The 22645-nt window shown below is 44.9% G+C and overlaps 1 protein-coding gene across 3 annotated transcripts in view; it reads left to right on the forward strand.

The window, feature by feature from the left end:
- SPTBN1 (spectrin beta, non-erythrocytic 1) overlaps window positions 1-22645 on the forward strand; it is a 265559-nt gene that overhangs the window by 223508 nt on the left and 19406 nt on the right. For all 3 annotated transcript variants that reach the window (XM_084829248.1, XM_084829250.1, XM_084829249.1), the window contains 6 exons: window positions 432-562; window positions 4172-4376; window positions 5819-6193; window positions 8385-8629; window positions 9253-9391; window positions 16666-16750. In XM_084829248.1, the coding sequence (XP_084685374.1) occupies window positions 432-562; window positions 4172-4376; window positions 5819-6193; window positions 8385-8629; window positions 9253-9391; window positions 16666-16750 (1180 nt within the window). The remainder of the gene's footprint in view (window positions 1-431; window positions 563-4171; window positions 4377-5818; window positions 6194-8384; window positions 8630-9252; window positions 9392-16665; window positions 16751-22645) is intronic.

Consider the following 22645-nt stretch of genomic DNA (forward strand, 5'->3'; position numbering starts at 1 on the left):
TGTTAGTGGATCATGTGTGCCACTTTCTTTTATTAACGATCTCGTGAACGTCTGGACTTTTCACGCCATCGTTTACAAGTCACTTGACATGGCTGGCCTGTTTGCATGCATACATTCTTGTGGCTAGCCAGCGTCAAACCACATGATCTCTTATCCCACCTGCAACAATGCAGTATGGCATTATTGGAATGGGGCCTTAGAATGAATTCCCTGTGATCTGTAATGCAGCATCCCTGCGAGGTGGGGTGTCTCCATTCCCAGATTAACAGTTGTGGAAGTGAACCTAGGAAGCAAATCAAAGCTAATCAATAGAAAACATTGGCTTCCTTTTAAATCTCTTCTATCTTTGGCTTCAGCTACTTACATATTGGGATGACTCCCTCCATCATTGCACCAGTTAAGGAACATGATGTTCTCTCTTGCCACTTCAGGATGAGCAAAGTGCTGTTTCTATGTTGAAGAAACATCAGATTTTGGAGCAAGCTGTAGAAGACTATGCTGAGACCGTGCACCAGCTGTCCAAGACCAGCAGAACTTTGGTGGCAGACAATCATCCAGAGAGGTGACTATCGCTGTTTTATATTTTTTCTAGTTTGTTTGTTTTCCCCCCAAGGGCTTGTAAGAACTACCATGCTGGATCTGGAAAAAGGGCCATCAGACTCAGCATTCTTTCTGTTGACTGTCTCTAAGACACACCTGGACCTACAATGGCTCTAACTAACAAATAGCAGCAGGCTTGGACAATAGTACAATTCAGACTTAATGGGGAAATATGGTCTCCTGCTATATAAACAAGCCTGCTCAAGATGTAATCTCGGGTGGTCCTCGCTCCTTTTCTTTTGCACACCAGAGGAAGAGATTGAAAGCTTGTGCTTTCACTTTTAAACTAACCACAGTTCCCTGTAACATCTGTACATGGGAAACTTTAAACTACAGTTTTAGAACAAGCCAGGATCTGAAACTATGGTTTGATCTTCACTGTGGTTTGATCCTGACTTGTTCTCACTAGCCATAATTTAAACAAACTACAGTTCCTTGAGTCTGAACAAATTGGGAAACTGTGAATAATGTAATTGTCACTGTCTGTACTTTCTGCATTTCATGCACCTGAGGCACTGGCAGGTTTGTTCAAATAGTGGTAAATAAATAGTGGTTTTCCATTGTGTCTGAACTGAGAATATGGTACCTATATTCAGAGTTCAAGCCCATCTACAGGTCAGTTCTTCAGTAGTGACAGTGTCCCTATCAGGCCCTTGAAGGAAAGATTTTGAACCCGAACAACAGAGCAATTAATAGAGACACAGCACATTGAGGCATAGCACATTATGTCATGGCCTACTCTGCCTGGATGCAAATAAGTTATGTCAAATATGTGTTTTGAATGCTTTTTACATTGTACTCTTAATTTATTATTGAAGGCTGCCCTGGGTGTCAGATGAATTCCTTCAGGTGGGATGTAAATTCCTTTAATGAATATAGATAACTGTTTTTGAGAAAAATAACATAGGATTCAGAGCATCACTTATACCATGTCCATTGACTGGTTGACAGATGCTTGAGGGAGGTTCCAAGGCAGGATATGATGGAGATATCCACACCTTTTTGGAAACCTGCAATATTTGGTCGTCAGGGGCAATCAGAAATTCAAGGTAGACAGCAATACTCTTCAGAATTAGAAAGCAACTGAAAAAAATAAAGGGCATTGGAAGGAGGAGCACCAAATGGAGAAAAAAGCAAAACACAAATACAGTAAGACATGGGAAAGTGTAAATAATTCATGAGCGCATACATTTGATCGATGATGCTGTAATCCATACAGCATACACAGGGCAAAGAAAATTGTGGGGGAACAGAACAAGGGCTTTAGTTTCCTTTGTTCTTTTTGTGCTATATGGATTCCAGCACAATCTGCCAACTATATGTGCTCATAAATTGTTGTTTAGCGGACAGGAAATAAGCGATGTATCAGTCAAAATCGCATTGGTTTCCTTTGGAAGTCACAGCCTGGAAGAAGCCTTTTAGAGAAGTGGACTATCTGTTTATCAGTAGCGTTCATCAATGCCGGAAATCCTTGCTGTCTGAGCCAACTTCACATCCTTCCTCTGGGTCATGGGAAAAGTCATAGAATTAGATTGTTAGGTCTGGAAGGTATCGTAATGCATCTCCCATGCTTGCCTCCGTAAAAAAACACACACCAACAGAACTTGGAAGAGTCAGATTTTGTAAACTTTGTGTCTGTTTTTCCACAGCCAGTGGCTGTATCAGGAGTTAACGGAAATGTGCATTGGCGTAGATCCACTGGAATTAATGAGCCAGATCAGGGATAGTTAGCTTAGTGTCTATAGGTCAGATTTGGCCCCTGGGGTCCCAAGCATAATAGTGAGTTTAAAAAGGGGAACCACATGAATCACAGGTAAGGTGCAAAAGGCAAGAGTAGTAATGTGAAATTATTATTTTATAAGGAAGGTGCAATTATTTTATTAATCTTCATCAACCGTATACCTCTGAATACCACTTGCTGGGGAACATGAGTGGGCAGGTGCTATTGCACTCATGTCCAGCTTATGGGTTTCCCATTGATATACATAAATATATAGACATGCACACTTTTTATTTATTTCTAATCCACCCAATAACTAATGTTCTCTGGGTGGATTACAAACAATTAAAAAAACCTAAAATGCCACAGAACAGTTAAAATGTCATAGAACAATACAAATATTAAAATAATAAAATACAATATAATGCAAAACAATAAATGGTACAGGAATCAATACATACACACATACATACGTTATACTGTATACTTATTTTATTTATGTATTGCATTGATATCCCGCCTTTTTTCCTCTTGCAAGGAACCCAAGGTGGCTTACATTATCCTCCTCCTCTCCATTTTATCCTCACAACAACCACCCTGTGAGGTAGGCTGGGCTGAGAGTCTGTGACTGGCCCAAAGTCGCCCAGTGAGCTTCCATGGCCAAGTGGGGACTAGAACCCAGATCTCCTGGCTCCCAGTCCAACACTCTCACCACTACACCATGTTGGGTCTCATTTTATAAGTAAGGTGCAATAATTATTTTATTTTATAAATAATTCTTGATATGTTTTCGTTGCCTTCATCAAGAGAATGTGTGTGTATATAATAACAATGTCACTTTAAAATTCTAACCCTTTTTAAAAGCTCCAACATGAATCAATAAGCAAAGCCTAAAAGCGCCACTTATGGCCACATGTTACTGTTAGAACCTAATAATAATAATAATAGGTTAAAAACAGCTCATTTTCCATGAAATATCGGTAAAACTGATAGGAAGGCTTCTAGTTCTAGGAATGTGCAAATATATTATTATATGTTTCTTTAAGAATGAATTTGGAATGACATTATATAAGCAACCCCTCTGTAATTGATATGTATTCACATGATTAAAATTCATATTATTGAATTTTCAAGGCATATCCATGCAGTCAGCAAACTTAATCTAAACTTGTGGAGGACTATATCTCTGAAATTAATAGAGCAAGTACTGAAAGTAACCCCATTTATATCTAAATCGGAGAAATAAGAAACTTAGTTAGCCAGTCACAAATTACATCTCCTTGGAAAATGTCTGAAGAGGAGTTGTGTCTCCAAACAAGATAGTGATGGACACCAACTTGGACAATTTTAAAAGGAGGATTAGACAAATTCATGGAGGATAAGGCTATCAATGGCTACTAGTCCTGATGGGTATGTATTTCCCCCAGTACCAGAGGCAGCATGTCTCTCAATACTGGTTGCTGGGGAACACGAGCTAGAGGATGCTTTTTCACTCATATCCTGCTCGTGGAATTTCCATAGGCCTCTGGCAGGCCGCTGTGGGAACTAGAGGGCCTTTGGTCTGATCCTAACTTCCTAACAGTGGAACAGATTGTTTCAGGAGATGGTGCGTTCTCCTTCATTGGAAATATTTTAGCAGAGGCTGGATGTCGATCTGTCAGGGATGCTGTAGCTACGACCTGCAATACAGAGCCTGCATTGAGCAGAGGGTTGGTCTAGATGATCTCAGAGATCCCTTCAAACTTTATGATTCCATGACCCAACATGGCTCATGTTAATGTTCTTATTGTATATATTTAAACACACAAACAAACAAACAAAAACAATTAGGACTGGCTTGACTTTCTCTAGTGAGCGTATCAGCATGAGGCAGTCCAAGGTGGACAAGCTGTATGCAGGCCTGAAAGACCTTTCTGAGGAACGGAGGGGCAAACTGGATGAGAGACACCGGCTGTTCCAGCTGAACCGTGAAGTGGATGACTTGGAGCAGTGGATTGCAGAAAGGGAAGTGGTGGCCGGTTCCCATGAGCTGGGACAGGATTACGAACACGTGACAGTAAGTTGCCTAGACTCCTAGTTTCATTTGTTGCTTCTTTCTTTCTTTCTTTCTTTCTTTCTTTCTTTCTTTCTTATATTGGTGTGCAAGGCAACACATCCCATATAATGTCCAGGGTTAAAATGGGCACTTGGATATACTGGACAAAAACAAGAAATGACAATGAAACTTGGCTGTCCCTGCTGTTACACGTTTTAAAAGCCTACGTGCAGAGTGATCCTAAGCATGCTTGCTCCCATTGAGTTCAACAGGGGTTACTCCCTAGAAAATGTGCTTAAATGTGCCTTAGGCTGCAGCCTTAGACAGACGTACCTGGAAAAAAGCTCCACTGAACATTGTGGGACTCTTGCAGCCAATGGAGGCTGGTGGCTCTGCTCCTTGATAGCTTCTTTAGAGTTTTGCCTGGTTCTGACTGAAACCTGGATTCACCGCTCCATTGACATTGGAGCTGCCAGCCTCCACTGGCTGCAACACATTGCTGTGCCTGTTTAGTTGGAAGTAAGTCCCAGTGAGCTTGACGTAAAAAATTGACCCTTCCTTTTTAGGCAAAGCTGCCTCGATGATGCACTTAACTAAAACAGCAACATACAATGTTTAAAATAACAAAGGTATACTCCAGTGTATAAAATAAAACTGGGCATCCATTCATTTAAAAGCAGACTGGAACAACCAGGTTTTGAAAGCCCATTTCAAAACAGTCAGGGAGGGAGCCATGTGTCCATCCTCTGCTAGGGCCTTCCACAAGGATGGGAGCACGACAGAAAGTCCTTATCTCTTGTGCCCACCAACCTCATGGTTATTACTGGTGGGCAAGTGAGCTGCGCCTCCGTGGCCAATCTTAAGGCATAGGCAGATTCATACAGGTGCAGGTGATCTTTCAGATAACCTGGTCCCAAGCTATTTAGGGCTTTAAAGGTGATCACCAGCACTTTAAATTGGCCCCAGGAACACACTGGCAACCAGTGCAGCCAAAGGTTGCCCACTGCGATCTACATGATGTAGATGTTAAAAAGTATGCAGGACAAGATAGAACCCTGAGACACCCCAAAGGCCAAAGGTAGAACAGGCGTCGCCTAACTCCATCTTCTGGGTATGTCCAGCTAGGCAACCCAGAAGGATACCATGGTTGAATGTATCGAAGGCTGCTGAGAGGTCCAACAGAACGAACAAGGTTGCACTCCCTCTATCCATTTCCTGGCATATGTCATTCACCAGGGTGACCAAGATTCTTTTTGCCCCCAAATCAGCCTAGATACTAGATTGGAATGAATCCAAATAATTCATTTTATATATTCTGTGTGTCTTAACTCCATTTGAATGTCATTGATTCTCCAGTATATTGTTAATGAGAAAGCTGGACAATGGGGATCATGCCTCCATGTTATTTCTACGTCCAGTTTACCATGTTGAGTTCATTTACTTCACCACCTTCCTCTTTCCAGATGTTGCAAGAGCGGTTCCGTGAATTTGCCCGAGACACCGGGAACATTGGACAGGAGCGGGTTGACACCGTCAACCACATGGCAGATGAGCTCATCAATTCTGGACATTCTGATGCTGCCACCATTGCCGAGTGGAAGGACGGTCTCAATGAGGCTTGGGCCGACCTGCTGGAACTCATTGACACACGAACGCAGATCCTTGCAGCCTCTTACGAACTCCACAAATTTTACCACGATGCCAAGGAGATCTTTGGACGAATACAGGACAAACACAAGAAACTGCCCGAGGAGCTTGGGAGGGATCAAAACACAGTGGAAACCTTGCAGAGGATGCATACGACATTCGAGCACGACATTCAGGCCTTAGGAACACAGGTATGCATTTAAAACCCACATTTTATCACAGTCCCCAGAATGCAGGGATCTGCATGGCATTGGGTGGTCAAGAAGGAAGACTCTCTGTTTCTTAGGGTTGCCATCTCCTTTTCTTTGTTTTCTGGTCCTGATCCATGTATCCTGCATGAGTTTTACCAATGTTCCCGGAATATAATATTAACATCCTTTCAATCAGGTATGCAGATCCCCCAGCCGGGGGCCAAATCTGGCCCTCCTGGGGTCCAAATCTGGCCTGCCATGGTTCCCAGATGGCCACACCCCTTTCCGACGACCACCCATTGTCGGGTGGTTTCCCAGCTTTGTGCCATATTTCTCCATTCTAAAAGGTTGAAATGCCTCTCCTATGGCTTAGTGACTGGCAGGAATTGCTTTAAGCTAAAATATACTGGTATTTTTGGTATTTCTGGTCCTGTTCCTTTTGCCTTTGACGCCACCCAGTTTGTCTTCAGCCCCACCCACCACTGGAATGCAGCCCCCAAGAGCTTCTCCAAAATGCAGTGCAGGCCTCAGGCTGAAAGAGGTTCAGCACCCCTGCTTTACATCAGTCTTCCTCAACCTGGCACCCTCCACACTACAACTCCTATCATCCTTGACCATTGCCCATGCTGGCTGGGGCTGATAGGAATTGTAGTCCAACACACCAGGAGGCGGCCAGGTTGGGTAAGGCTGGTTTAAATGAAAAATGGAGGATATTCTCCACACAACGCACAGTCGAGGAATTCGCTGCCACAGGATGTGGCAATAGCCGCTGAGTTAAAGAGTGGCTTTAAAGAGGGTTAGATCCTTTAGGAATCTGTCTATCAGCTGTGACAGCTAAATGGAACTCTAGTATGGCAGGATGCAAGTCACTGCCAGTTGATGGGGAACAATAGTGGGAAAGGTCTGTTCCAGGAGTGGACAACTTGTGGCTCTCCAGAGGTTTGGTATACAACTCCCATCTTCTTTCACCATTGGCTATGCTGGCTAGGACTGATGGGAGTTGTAAACTAAAATAACTGGAAGACCACCCCTTGCCCACCCCTTGTCTATTGTCTTTAAGCCTTGGTTGTGGGCTTCGTGAGGGCATCTGGCTGTCCACTGCTGGAAAGCTGCTGGACTGGATGGAACTTTAGGCTGAACCAGCAAAATTCTTCTTGTAGTGACTTGTTGATTTCTGCAGTTTGAAAAAAACTAAATCCTTTTTTTTATTTTTTTGAGGTTTTAGTGAAAAATCTCAACCCCACTGGTTCCTGCTGGTGAAAACTACAGCTGAGGCAAAACGTTTGGCCAGCAATTTTTTCAACCATTTGTTGGGTGAGTGGGGGTGATATTACACCCCCTGCTCCAAGAGTGGGGTCAGGGGAAGAAATTTCCCTGAATTTTTCATTACTTAATCTTACAATAAGGATTTCTGAGGATTTTCTGTTTTTTCTCTCCCAGGAGCACAGCAGAAAAGTAGCCCCCCCTTTTCATACAGAAACTGGAGGTGGGATTTCAGCCCAGCCTTAGTGGAAACCACTTGAACATTCAATGAGATATACTTTCTAACTAAGGTCGGGAGGAGGTAACATTTAATTAATCAGTGCAGTTGAAACACCAGCATGAATCTCAGAGTGTGATGTCAGAAAATCAGATTACTGCACAGAGAAGACTCCACAAAGTGGGCTGCATAAATTGTTCAAATTAAGCAGAAGAGAAAATAGTTTCTCTTATTTTGCATAAATTAAGATACAGTCCCATGCTGGCTGGGGAATACTGAGAGTTGTAGGACATTTTTCTGTCTAAATATGCATAGGGTTGCATCCTTATTCTACTTTTGCTTGTCACAGAGAGGCACAAGGAACAAAAAAGCCTCCCCTCCAATTCCCAAGAATCTGCACCAATTGCTCCATCTTCCAAGATTTCATCAAATATTGCTGATATATTTTGCAGCATATCTTCACAGTCATAAGGGCTAGAAATTTGGTGGTCAGTGTTGTTGTTATAAATAAGAGCCAACAAGCTCAGGAAGCTGAACTCTGCACGTACTACCACATTCTGCAACTTTACTATGCACCCAGGGTTTGCTGCATACAGGCAGCCCTAGTTTCCATTGCAACAAAGCATGCTGACACACGGGGTGAAAAATAATCTCAGACTGCAGACATACAAAGCCATTTTGGCTGAGATGTTTCCATCTTTCTTACACCAGGTGCGACAGCTACAAGAGGACGCTGCCCGCCTTCAGTCTGCATATGCCGGAGACAAGGCTGATGACATCCAGAGGCGTGAAAATGAGGTTTTGGAGGCATGGAAGGCTTTGCTTGACGCCTGTGAGGGTCGCAGGGTCAGGCTAGTAGACACCGGGGACAAATTCCGTTTCTTCAGCATGGTCCGTGACCTCATGCTCTGGATGGAAGATGTCATTCGCCAGATTGAAGCCCAAGAGAAGCCAAGGTAACATGGAATAACTTTGGCCATAGGCCTCTCATTGGGTTAAAGTGGCTTCTACAGGTAAGGCCTATCTCGCTTTCTTATGAGCTGGAGTCTTAAATGGTACTTTTTTGGGATTTAGTCTTGGGTGGCTTGAGTTCAAATCCATGCTTAGCCAGGAACTTAGCAATCTTTGGCCAGTCACTAAGCTCTTTCTCTCACTACCTCAGTCTCCCATCAGTAAAATGGGAAAGGGCCCCACTTGCAGACAGAAATGGTACATTTGAGACACAGGATTACTCCCTCAATGAGAACTAAACTGATGTTTCTGCCAGCAGTGAGCTAGTAAATCATTCATAGATAGCACAAAATCTTCAAGTGGGAAAGCTTAGCATGTTTTAAACACAATTTAACAGCAACAAACCTAACAAGATTTCCAAATTCACAGTATTTCTCATTGCTTCAGTTCATGCACCGTGTATTATTTCTGACATGGTTTCCATTGTCTTCCTTTCTGTATTTGGCTGTGACAAACTGGGGGCCAAGCTGCACATTATGAAGCATCTAGCTTCTTTCTATGAGCAATGACAAACTAAAAGTTAACTTTGCGAAGTATGCCTTTCTGAACCATTGACATTTCATTTTAGGGATGTTTCCTCCGTGGAATTGCTGATGAACAATCACCAGGGGATCAAAGCAGAAATAGATGCCCGTAATGACAGCTTCACAACATGCATTGAACTGGGCAAATCATTGCTGGCGAGGAAGCACTATGCATCGGAAGAGGTACTGCGTGCTTCTGTGACAGCATGAGAGTGTGGTTTAGAAAACAACGTATAAGGATTGCAGTGTCAGACCTGAAAGGACTACCTGTGTTAACTGAATCTAGGGTTATCCCTATATCGCTGCTTTCATCAGGCTGTTTTACATCCCCCTCTGATACAATCTTGCTCCACCTCCCTCCCTACCTACTGAATTTATATCCCACCTCTTCAGAGTTGATCAAGGTGTCTTACAAAGAATAGACATTAAATATAATAACAAATAGTAAAATATGTCTTTATTTTTATTTATTTATTTTACAAATTTTCATTCCAACCTTCAGTACAAGTATTTCCAGGGTGGGTCATGATGAAATTATAATTAAACAATAGAAACTGTCTAGAATAGCAGCATAAACTAATATTGCAGGAGATTTTAAAGCCCGGGAAAGTATTTTTTTAAGGTCATTTCTTGTTCCCTAAAAGATACTAGCTGATTAACGAAGGTGTTCTTTCTGGGCAGAACATTCCAAAGGCAAGATGCCACAGCTGAGAAGGCTCTTTCCCTCATCATCACATGCTTCTAGAGATAATAGTATATGTGCAGGTTAATGGAGTACCCAGGCTGTGGGTAGCATCAATACTTTGAATTGTGCTCAGAAAAGGACCCAAGATCCAACTGAATTTGTTGAAGCACCTCTAAGATACATTCCCATCGACCAGCCCCAGTTAGCAGCATGGGAACTGTATTTTGAAATGACTGCAGTTTCTGAACAGTCTTCAAAGGCAGCCCCATGTTCAATGCAATGCAGTAGTCTAGACTGGAGGTTACTAGAGCATGGACCCCTTCATGGATCACTGCGCTGTTGTGGCAAAAGGGGCTTGCGTAACTCACTGAAGCCATAAGCTGTGCTGTGCAGGGCCACCCAAGTCGGACAGGTCATGGCAGAGAGTTCTGACAAAATGTGGTCCACGGGAGAAGGAAATGGCAACCCACTCCAGTATTCTTGCCAAGAAAACCCATGGAACGTATCACAAGGCTAAAAGATACGACGCTGGAAGATGAGCCCCTCAGGTCGGAAGGTGTCCAATATACTACTGGGGAAGAGCAGAGGGTATTTCCAAGTAGCGCCAGAAAGAGTGAAGCGGCTGGGCCAAAGCCAAAAGGACACTCAGCTGTGGATGTGTCTGGTGGTGAAAAGAAAATCTGATGCTGTAAAGAACAATATTGTTTAGGAACCTGGAATGTAAGATCAGTGAATCAAGGTAAGCTGGAGGTGGTCAAACATGAGATGGCAAGATTGAACATCGACAACTTGGGAATCAGCGAACTAAAATGGACAAGCATGGGTGAATTTAATTCAGGTGACCATTATATCTACTACTGTGGGCAAGAATCACTTAGAAGAAATGGAGTAGCACTCATAGTCAACAAAAGGGTGGGAAAAGCAGTACTAGGGTACAATCTCAAAAATGACAGAATGATCTCAGTACGAATCCAAGGCAAACCATTCAACATCACAGTAATTCAAGTCTATGCCCCAACCACTGATGCCGAAGAAGCTGAGGTTGATCGGTTCTATGAAGACCTACAACACCTTCTAGAACTAACACCAAAAAAAGATGACCTCTTCATCATAGGGGATTGGAATGCCAAAGTAGGAAGTCAAGAAATCACCGGGATAACAGGCACGCATGGCCTTGGTGCATGAAATGAAGCAGGACAAAGGCTAATAGAGTTTTGCCAAGAGAACATGCTGATCATAGCAAACACTCTTTTCGAACAGCACAAGAGGTGACTCTACACATGGACATCACCAGATGGTCAATATCGAAATCAGATTGATTATGTACTTTGCAGCCAAAGATGGAGAAGCTCCATACAGTCAGTAAAAACAAGACCTGGAGCTGACTGTGGCTCAGATCATGAGCTTCTTATTGCAAAATTTCGGCTGAAATTGAAGAACGTAGGGAAAACCACTAAACCATACAGGTATGACCTAAATCATATCCCTTATGAATATACAGTGGAGGTGAGGAATAGATTTCAGGGATTAGACCTGATAGACAGAGTGCCTGAGGAACTATGGACGGAGGTCCGTAACATTGTTCAGGAGGCAGCAACTCAATCCATCCCAAAGAAAAAGAAATGCAAGAAAGCAAAGTGGCTGTCTGAGGAGGCTTTACAAGTAGCTGAGGAAAGAAGGGAAGCGAAAAGCAAGGGAGAAAGGGCAAGATATAAACAACTGAATGCAGAGTTCCAGAGAATAGCAAGGAGAGACAAGAAGGCCTCCTTAATTGAACAGTGCAAAAAAATCGAGGAAAAGAATAGAATGGGAAAGACTAGAGATCTTTTCAAGAAAATCGGAGAACTCAAGGGAACGTTTTGTGCAAAGACAGGCATGATACAGAACAAAGAAGGCAGGGACCTAACAGAAGCAGATGAAATTAAGAAGAGGTGGAAAGAATACACAGAAGAACTACACAGGAAAGATCTGAATGTCCCTGATAGCCATGATAGTGCGGTCACTGAACTTGAGCTGGACATCCTCGAGAATGAAGTCAAGTCAAGTGACCTAAGAGCACAATCCTCCACATGCCTACTCAGACGTAAATGCCATTGTATTTAATGGGGCTTACTCCCAGGAAAGTGCATGTAGGATTGTAGCCTAACCTAATAAGAAATAAACTACTGTTGTCTGCAAAGCTAATCTACTCTACTCCAATCTCTGTTTTACATAAGCAGCTGTTGGAAAAGCAAATGTGACTAAGGCATATGCAGACTTCAGAGTGTTGTGTCCTTCTGTAAAACCAGATGTTCTCTAGATAACCATTGACATTTCCGCAGAGCACAACAAATGAAAATGTCTTACGTGATCTGTACAGCAAGGATAGATGGATAAGCATCTCTGGTCTGAACTGTTGTACTATTGGTCTAATTCCTGTTTGGAGTTGAAACCATATTCAAAAGGAAGAATAAGAACATAAGAAGAGCCACGTTAAATCAGACCAAAGGCTTATCCAGTCCAGCATTCTGTTCATACAGTGATGAAGCAGCTGCCTGTGGGAAGCCCACAAGCAGGACACAAGTGCAATACCCTCCCACTAGCTTTCCCCAGCAACTGATATACAGAGATATACAGCCGTGATTCTGGAGATAATATCCAGCCATCGGGACTGGTAGCCATTGATAGCCTTATCTTCAATGAATTTGTCTAATCCCTTTTCAAGCCATCCAAGTTGGTGGCCATCAGTACATCTTGTGGTAGCAAATTCATTAGTGTAACTATGTGCTGTGTGAAGCAGTCGGTCCTGAATCTCCCACCATTCAGTTTCATGGGATAACCCTGGATTCTAGTATTAGGAGTGGGAGAAAATCTTCTCCCTATCCACTTGTGCCACACCATGCATAATTTTGTATCCACCTTTTTCTTAAGCTTTGTCACCTCACTGCTCACTACTAATTGCAGATATTTTATGAACAAGTTGAAAAGCATTGGTCCCAATGCAGATCCTTGTGGGTCTCTGTTGTTTGTTTATTTATTATTACATTTATATCCTTGCTTTTTCCCTCTTGCAAGGAACCCAAGGTGGCTTACATGCTCCTCCTCCTCTTCATTTTATCATTACAACAACCCTGTGAGGTAGGCTACACTGAGAGTCAGTGACTGGCCCAAAGTCACCCAGTGAGCTTCATCTCCCGAGTCCCAGTCCAACACTACACCACACTGGCTCTTTATATCCCTACATTGGGAGAACTGACCATTTATCCTTGGTCTCTGCTTTCTGTTCTTCAGCCAGTTACCGATCTATAAGATGACCTATTCCATGACTGCTGCATTTGCTTAGGAGTCTTTTATGAAGCTTTCTCAAAAGCTTTGTCAAAAGCCTTTTGAAAAACAAAATAAACAATGTCTACTGGATTATCCCTGTCCACATGTTTATTGACATTCTCAAAAGGACTCTAAAAGGTTAGTGAGACAGGACATACCTTTGCGGAAGCCATGTTGTTTATTTTTCAGCAGGACTTGTAATTCTATATGCTTACTAATTTTATCCTCTCCAGAATTCATTTTTGCATCCCTTATTGTCTGCTTGTATTTTCTTTGCGGAAATTTGTGTTCCTTTTTGTTCTTTTCATTTGGGTAAGACTTCCCATTTCTGATTGAAGCCTTCTTTTCTCTAATTACTTCCTTGACACTGCTGGTGGCCTTTTGGACTTGGTGCTACCTTTCCTAGCCTCTGGTATATATTCTAGCTGAGTTTCTATTATTGTGGTTTTGAATAACATCCAAGCATTTTGGAGAGACATAACCCTTTGATGAACCCTTTGAAGAACTATACAGGAAAGATTTTAATGTCCCTGATAGCCATGATAGTGCGGTCACTAAACCTGAGCTGGACATCCTTGAGAGTGAAGTCAAGTGAGCCTTAGGAAGCATTACTAACAACAAAGCTAGCGGAGATGACAGTATTCCAGCTGACGTATTTAAAATCCTAAAAGATGATGCGGTTAAAGTGCTGCACTCAATATGCCAACAAATTTGGAACACTCAACAGTGGCCACAAGACTGGAAAAGGTCAGTTTACATTCCAATTCCAAAGAAGGGCAATGCCAAAGAATGTTCAAACTACCGTACAATTGTGCTCATTTCACATGCCAGCAAGGTGATGATCAAAATCCTACAAGCTAGGCTTCAGCAGTATGTGAACCGAGAACTACCGGAAGTACAAGCTGGGTTTCGAAGAGGCAGAGGAACTAGAGATCAAATCGCCAACATTCGCTGGATCATGGTGAAAGCAAGAGAATTCCAGAAAAACGTCTATTTCTGCTTCATTGACTACGCTAAAGCCTTTGATTGTGTGGATCACAACAAACTCTGGCAAATTCTGAAAGAGATGGGAGTACCAGACCACCTTACCTGTCTCCTGAGAAACCTGTACGAGGGTCAAGAAGCAACAGTAAGAACCGGACATGGAACAACTGATTGGTTCAAAATTGGGAAAGGAGTACGACAAGGCTGCATATTGTCGCCCTGCTTATTTAACTTCTATGCAGAGTACATCATGAGAAACGCCGGGTTGGATGAATCACAGGTCGGAATTAAGACTGCCGGGAGAATTATCAACAACCTCAGATACGCAGACGATACCACCCTAATGGCAGAAAGCAAAGAGGATCTAAAGAGCCTCTTGTTGAGGGTGAAAGTGGAGAGTGCAAAAGCTGGTTTGAAACTCAACATTAAAAACACTCAGATCATGGCATCTGGCCCCATCACTTCCTGGCATATAGAAGGGGAAGAAATGGAAGCTGTGACAGGTTTTATTTTCTTGGGCTCCAAGATCACCGCAGACGGTGACTGTAGCCATGAAATTAAAAGACGCTTGCTCCTTGGGAGGAAAGCTATGGCAATCCTAGACAGCATAGTAAGAAGCAGAGACATCACCTTGCCGACAAAGGTCCGTCTAATCAAAGCTATGGTTTTCCCAGTAGTAATGTGTGGCTGTGAGAGCTGGACTATAAGGAAGGCTGAGCACCGAAGAATTGATGCTTTCGAACTGTGGTGCTGGAGAAGACTCTTACGAGTCCCCTGGACTGCAAGGAGGTCAAATCAGTCCATCCTAAAGGAAATCAACCCTGAGTGCTCATTGGAAGGGCAGATACTGAAGCTGAAGCTCAAATATTTTGGCCGCCTAATGCGAAGAGAAAACTCCCTGGAAAAGACCCTGATGCTGGGAAAGACTGAAGGCAAAAGGAAAAGGGGACGGCAGAGGATGAGATGGCTAGATAGCATCACCGATGCATTGAATATGAACTTGAGCACACTCCGGGAGAGAGCGCAGGACAGGAAGGCCTGGCGTGCTATGGTCCATGGGGTCACAAAGAGTCGGACACGACTTAATGACTGAACAACAACAACAAAGAGCATGGATAAAAAAATGCCCATAAAATCATATTTCATGTAACTATAAAAGACAGAAAGCTAAAACAGTATAGAAGCAGGTTAAAAGGAAGCAATCAAGGTAAAACCCAATTCAGATTTAAAAATATAGACTAAAATAAGAGTTCAGAACAGCACCAATAAAACATAGTGCGATTAGTTAAAATGCCTGGGTGACTAAAACCATTTTAACCATCTTCTGGAAGGTCATAAAAGTATGGTTTCCAAGCATTCAGAATTAGGGAGAGCATACCACAAGTGAGAATGTGAAAAAAGGCCAATTCCATGATGGGTATCATTGGGAAAGGAACTGAAAATAAAATTGCCAATATTATAATGCCTTTATACAAAATTACGGTGCAGATCTATGGCACAGCTGCCCTTGGGATACTGTGTACCATTCTGGTTGCTGCACATCAGAAAGGATATTGTAGAGCTGGAAAAGGTGCAAAAAAAGGGCAACGAAAATAATCAAGGGGATGGAGCAACTCCCTTTGAGGAAAGGTTACAACATTTGGAGCTTTTAACTAAGAAAAAAGGCAAGTAAGTGGGGGAGGACAAGGTGTATAAAATTATGCATAGTGTGGAGGAAGTGAACAGGGAACAGTTTTTCTCCCTCTCTCATAATACTGGAGCACAGAGTCATCCAAAGAAGTGAAATGGTGGGAGATTCAGAACAGATAAAACTAAGTACTTCTTCTGTCTGTGCATAATTAAACTATGAAATTTGCTACCTCCAGATGTAGTGATGGTTACCAACTCAGAGATCTTTAAAAGGGGATTAGATAAATTTATGGAAGATAAGGCTATCAGAGGCTGCTAGTCATGATGGCTATATACCACCTCCAGTATCGGGGGCTGTATACCTCAGTACACCAGTTGCTGGTAAACATGAGCAGGAGGGTGCTGTTCTCCTCATGTCCTGCTTGTGGGCTTCCCAAAAGGACCTTGTTGACCACTGTGGGAACAACATGCTGGATTAGATGGCCTTTGGTCTGATCCATGATGTCGCTTATTAGAAATCAGATTCTCCTTGTTCTTAGTCATGGTTTCTAAAATGTAGTCATAGGTATGGCAGTAATATTGTTTGATTCTTACAGTAATTCTGGCCTGGTCACATTAGATTTGATTCCTTTTAATGTTTGCTCTGTTTCTGGGGGTGTATGCTGTGTGAAGATCAGCAGACAAGAAGCATAGCTTTTAATTTTAGTAAAAAGTGGAGGCCATGCATTAGTAACATGATGCCACATGCTGGGAGCATTAAGAACAGCAGCTCTGTCATAGTTAAGTGTTTAAAGCGAAGGAGGAGAGGAAGTGTATAGCACGATCCTAACGTTACATTTATAATTCCTTTCAGATTAAGGAAAAGCTATTGCAATTGACAGAGAAGAGAAAAGAAATGATTGACAAATGGGAGGACAGATGGGAGTGGCTGAGACTAAGTAAGAATCCCTTGTCTGTCCTTTTTTAAAATAATGTGACTTTTTTCCTTTCTATTTTTAATTGCTGTCGTTCCTAGGTGGTGTTGACATTTAAGGGCTCTTATGTGTGTCTGTATATGTGTGTGTGTGTGTGTGTGTTTTCTTCGTGGTCTCTGTGCATCACACATATGGGCTCTGCCCCTGTGCAAAGACTGGTTCGGGAAACTTCCAAGTTGCATAGTTTTTTGGCGGGAACCCCTCCCCCATTGTCTCAGGCATATATAGGGTGGGTTCCCACCTTCCCCTCAGTTCCTTTTCGACCGCTTTAGCGTTACTTCATGGGGAACTTCTTTCGACATTCTGTCAATGCTGTTCTTCTATCTTACCCTATCTAAATCTCTTTTCTTCCTTCGTCTCATTCTTCTTTATCTTCAAAGAGAAAAACAGAGAGAGAGTGAAAGAGAACAGTAGAGAGAGACAGAGATTGCTGACGGTGCTGGGGAGCGTCGTTCACCTCAGCGGCGACGCATTTTTTTCCCTTTGGCCTATGGCCCCAAAGCCTCCATTCAGAAGGTGCACAGCCTGTGGCAGTAAGGTGCCCTCTTCGGATGGCCGCTCTTTATTTCTTCTTTGTTTGGGGTAATCCCACAAAGTTGAATCTTGCCACCACTGTCAATCGCTATCAAAGCAGGCTCGCAAGAACAGGGCCGATCGACTAAAAGTGATCCTATGGCAATGGGCCCTTCAGGCAGTGGACATGTCTAAGGCCCAGACACCCAAGGAGCAGCCCTCTGCAGCCCCCTCTACAAGTGCAGATGCGATTCCTGCGATCCAGTCTTCCCCTCCGTTCACACCCAAGCCGGTTTGAGTAGACCCACCAACTCCAGGAAGGAGCCTGGCCATCTCAGCAGCAAAAAAGCAAAAAACGGGCAAAACGCCCCAAACTGACAGCGGACGCACCATAGAGCTCTACGTCCTTTGCGCTCCACCAACCCAGCCGGGACCATCAAGCCCCGCCACCTCCAGTTCCACCTCATGTGTCTGATGCAGGTCAACGACCTGCCAAATTGCAGGAATCTGGGGAGGACTACCAGTCCAAAAACTCCTCATATTCCTCGGTCCCCCCATCTACCTCATCACCAGACAATGTTGTCGGGACACGAGATAGAGCCTCACCTTCTGAGGACATGGGCCACTTCTGTGAACAAGTGCTGAGAATGACGCAATTGCTGGGTGTTGAGGTACAACAACCTCCCCAACAAATCCACAATCCGGTGTTCAGTGCCGTCGTGATGGACCTGTACACCCCGGTGGCCATTCCTTTTCTTCCAGCCCTGCTGAGTATGGGCCAACAGACGTGGAAAACACCTTTGTCCTTGACCCCAACATCCAAGAGGCTGGAATCGATGTACAGGGTTCAACAGACGGACACGTCTTTCCTTTTTTCACATCCCAAACCAAACTCCACAATAGTGGAGTCTGCCCAGGGTTTCCCACAGAAAGCACATGCCTCGCCTGGGGATAAGGAGGGTTGTAAACTCAATATTGTCAGACATCGTCTCTACTGTTTAGTGGCATTGGGACTTAGAATTTCCAACTACCAGGCAATGATGGCCAGATATCAACTCTTCCTCTGGGAGAAAATGGACTCCCTCATCACGTACCTCCCTGAGGATCAACGCGACTTAGCCAGGATGTTTCACGCAGAGGCATCCAAACTATCTCGTCAGCAGATCAGTTCCGCCCGCCATCAAGTGGACTGCAATGCCAAGAGCATGATGGGATCCATTGCCCTGAGGCAGCATGCCTGGCTCTGCTCTGTGGGACTAACTCCCGAAGCTCGCTCGCGAATAGAAAATCTACCTTTCTACACCGAGGGTTTATTCAACGTGAACACAGACAAACAGATGGACTCTGTGCAAAAAGCCAGAACGACTGCTCGTAAGATAGGCATCGGTCAAGCCCAACAACAACAACAGCACCATGTTCCGTACCATCAACGTCGCTGGTACCGACACCAGACCTACTTCCATCGACAATCTGGGGACCAGACACCCAAATTCCCACAACAGCAGCACCAACAAAGAAAAAACGTATCCTTCCCCAGGTTCCAACAAAAGACGAATGGTGAGGGATTCTCTAAATGTCATCTTTGACTTCTTTCCCCTCCATACCAACCGTTACAATCCACCCTTCGGAGACCTCCTGAGCCAATATTACTTGGCCTGGACAAGAGTGACATCAGACAACTGGGTGCTGGCTATTGTCTGTCATGGATAAAAAATAGAATTCAACACACTTCCGCCTCTGGGCCTGGTCTGGGTCACGCTGTCTTCGGAGGTCCTCCACCAAGAAACTCAATCTTTCTTACGAAAGGGCGCCATTCAGCGCGTTCATGCAAACCCCAGTATGGAGGGGTTCTTCTCCAGGTACTTCATGATACCAAAATGGGATGGGAGCCTTTGGCCCATTCTAGACCTTCATGGCCTGAACAAGTTCATCACCCCCAAGAGGTTCAGGATGACAACCCTAACCACAGTTCTCCCACTCCTATGGAAGGGTTCTTGGTTCACCACAATCGATCTCAAAGACGCATACTGTCAGGAGTGCCCTAGCTGCCTCTTGCAGTCCCCTCCAATAGCCAACTCAGGACACAGATGACGAGGATTCTTTCCAAGGCTTTATTCCTTTATTACTTTATGACTCTTTCAGATACTAATCACTAACGACTAAGCAAGGAACAGCACTGGGGAAAGGTAGCAGAGTAGCCTAAGCTCCAGGTAAGGCAGTTGGTCCCCGTTTGAAGGAGAACTGCGGGAAGACCCTGGACTTATGGGCAAGGGAGAGATCCTCCCTCTTTCCCTTGGGTCCTCGGGACGCGACCGTTGTTTGAGGGCCAAACGAGCGGTATGCCTCCTTTCTGCACCCTCCATTTGTCGCTGCTCCCTGCGTCTGTGCAGAGTGCCCAGCAAGCCTCCCTCCAGCGCTCTCTCACTGCCAGGGTCACTATCTATCCCAGGAATGCTGGCAGGAGGAATCTCTGCCAGCTGCTCTGCTTGTGAGAGATGAGCGAGCTCCTCTCCCACGGATTGCTGTTCCTCCTCAGAACTGCTCTGGGGCTCTATGGGCTCAGTCTCCACCCTGACACATACTTCCACATAGCCATAGAACACTCTCACAGAAAATTCCTCCATTTTGCGATCGAAGCAGAACTTTTCCAGTTCGATGTTCTCCCGTTCAGTCTCTCATCAGCCCCGCACATGTTCACCAAGTGTATGGCTGTGAACTGCACTCACCTCCGCCTCTAGGGAGTGGAGATCTACCCGTATCGAGACAATTGGCTACGAGTGACCTCTTCTCCAGAAGCCCTATTTGCCGCTATCATGATCGTCTTGGACCTCCTTTGGGCACGGGGACTACGACTCATCAAGGAGAGGTCCCACTTGACCCCCACACAAATGGTTCAATTCATAGGGGCTGTCCTTGATTCCAGAAAGGGTCGGGCGTACCTTCCCACAAATCGTGTCACAAATCTTGTCGCTCAAGCCACCTTGCTATTCTTCGATCGCTGTGCCAGGGCACATGACATCCAATCCCTACTTGGCCAAATGGCAGCCACGGCGTCGGTTGTGCACTGGGCTCAGCTACAGATGGGGCCACTGCAACAATGGTTCATCCGGACCTTCAACTTGACCTGCAACCCCCTCCTTGTCACGCTCTCGGTACCGGAGGAGGTTGCTCTCAGCTTGAACTGGTGGGTGGACTCCACACATCCGACCCGGGGGATGTCATTCCTTCCCGCTCATCCATCCAGGGTTTTGACCACAGATGCCTCCCTCCTGGGTTGGGGAGCACATTGTGGCCCCCTGTGAGCACAGGGTCTCTGGTCTCCCACAGAAACACTGCACCATATAAATCTCTTGGAGCTGTTGGAAGTTTGGAAAGCTCTCTGCACCTTTGAACCGTGCCTCCGACACCGACGCATTCAGATCCTTATACGAACATGGTCAGCGAACAATTCTGCTCCAGAGCCGGAGTTGGCCACGGATCGCTAGGCAATGCCGCTTTCCTAGAATGGAAGGATCACCTATTCTACCTTTTCCCTCCATTCCCACTCCTCATGAGGGTTATCTCCAAAATCAGACATGAAGCAGCGAACTGCATCCTAATCACCCCTTGGTGGCCCAGGCAACCCTGGTTCAAGGTACTACAGAACCTAGCACATGGACATTGCTTACCACTCACGCGATAGAAAACTTGATCTCCCAGGACCAGGGTCAGATTCTCCACTCTGATCTCCACACTCTGAACCTCACGGCGTGGAGGATCCAGCCTCATGGTGACTCCTCCCGCTGACAGTGCAGGCTGTACTCGATGCAGCGAAGAAACCATCCACGCACCGCTTGTACTCAGCTAAATGGGCTTCACTCATTCAGTTTGCGACTAACAACAACTGTAACCCTAATGGCTGTCATCTGGTGGATATATTGTCTCCAACATCTGTTCAGCACGGGCCTGAAGTACTCCTCCATCACAGTGTACGCTTCAGCGATTTCCGCCATGCAGGGCAACATTGACGGGTGCGCCATTTTCAGCCCCCCTTTATGCAAGCCATTTCTGAGGGGACTCAGAAACTTGGCTCCCCCCGTGAGAGATTTCGTTCCTCAGTGGGACCTAACCCTGGTGCTCAACACCCTCACTTCGGTACCATTTGAACTGCTTGCTACCATCGACTTGAGGCTGCTGTCTTGGAAAGTCACCTTCTTGGTAGCCATCACGACATGGAGGAGAGCGAGCGAACGCTCTGCATTGTGAATAGACTCACCTTACACCATATTTCACAAGGAAAAGGTGGTCCTGCGGCCAGACTTAGCATTTCTCCCAAAAGTGGTCACGGACTTCCATGTCAATCAACTGATCGTGCTTCCCGCCTTCTTTCCATCCCCAACTTCTGATTTGGAACGGTGGCTACACACTCTAGATGTCCAGAGAGCCCTGGCCTTCTATAGGTCACGGACCAAGCCTTTCGGCAACTCCCAACGGCTCTTCATTTGCTACGGGGGACACAATAAGGGCACTCCAGTTTCCTCTCAGAGACTGGCAGCCTGGATCGTACACACCATTCAACTGGCGTACGAGGTCTCCAGGACAGCCTTACCGACCCGAATCCAAGTGCAATTGACATCAGGGAGTGTCGACTTCCGCTGCTTTCACACGAGGTGTTCCACTTGTAGACTTATGTAAGGTGGCCACCTGGTCTAAGCCTTCTACCTTCATAAAGCAGTACAGATTGGACGTTCGAGCTCGAGCGGACTGTGCCTTTGACAGAACTGTTCTTTCGTCGGTACTGCATTGAGACACCGACCCACCTCTGATAAGTTAGCTTGTTATTCGCCCATATGTGTGATGCACAGAGACCACGAAGAAGAAAGTCAGGTTGCTTACCTGTAACTGTAGTTCTTCGAGTGGTCATCTGTGCATTTACACAACCCCTCCCCCCACCGTCCCCGCTTTGGTGTCAACAGGACTGTTGGTACCGAGGTGTTCTTCTCCTGCTTGCGGTCTCAAGGAATTGAGGGGAAGGCAGGAACCCACACTACATATGCCTGAGACGGCGGGGGAGGGGTTCCTGCCAAAAAACTATGCAGCTTGGAAGTTTCCCGAATGAGTCTCTGTACAGGCGCAGAGCCCATATGTGTGAATGCACAGATGACCACTCGAAGAACTACAGTTACAGGTAAGCAACCTGACCATATGTTGTCAGGTTTTTAAAGTCATTGTATTACTCCCTGTTGGGAGTGTATATATGACTAAATACTCTAGTCAATATCTGCAAAGGTTCTAATTATATTGGCCCATGGGAGGGTGCCCACATTTCTACCCCTGGCAATGGAGTATTAGAGGCAGGCTCCAATG

Source organism: Heloderma suspectum, chromosome 1 (assembly GCF_057233095.1).
Source record: "Heloderma suspectum isolate Gila_16-S chromosome 1, 16-S_ref, whole genome shotgun sequence".
Lineage (NCBI taxonomy): Eukaryota > Metazoa > Chordata > Lepidosauria > Squamata > Helodermatidae > Heloderma > Heloderma suspectum.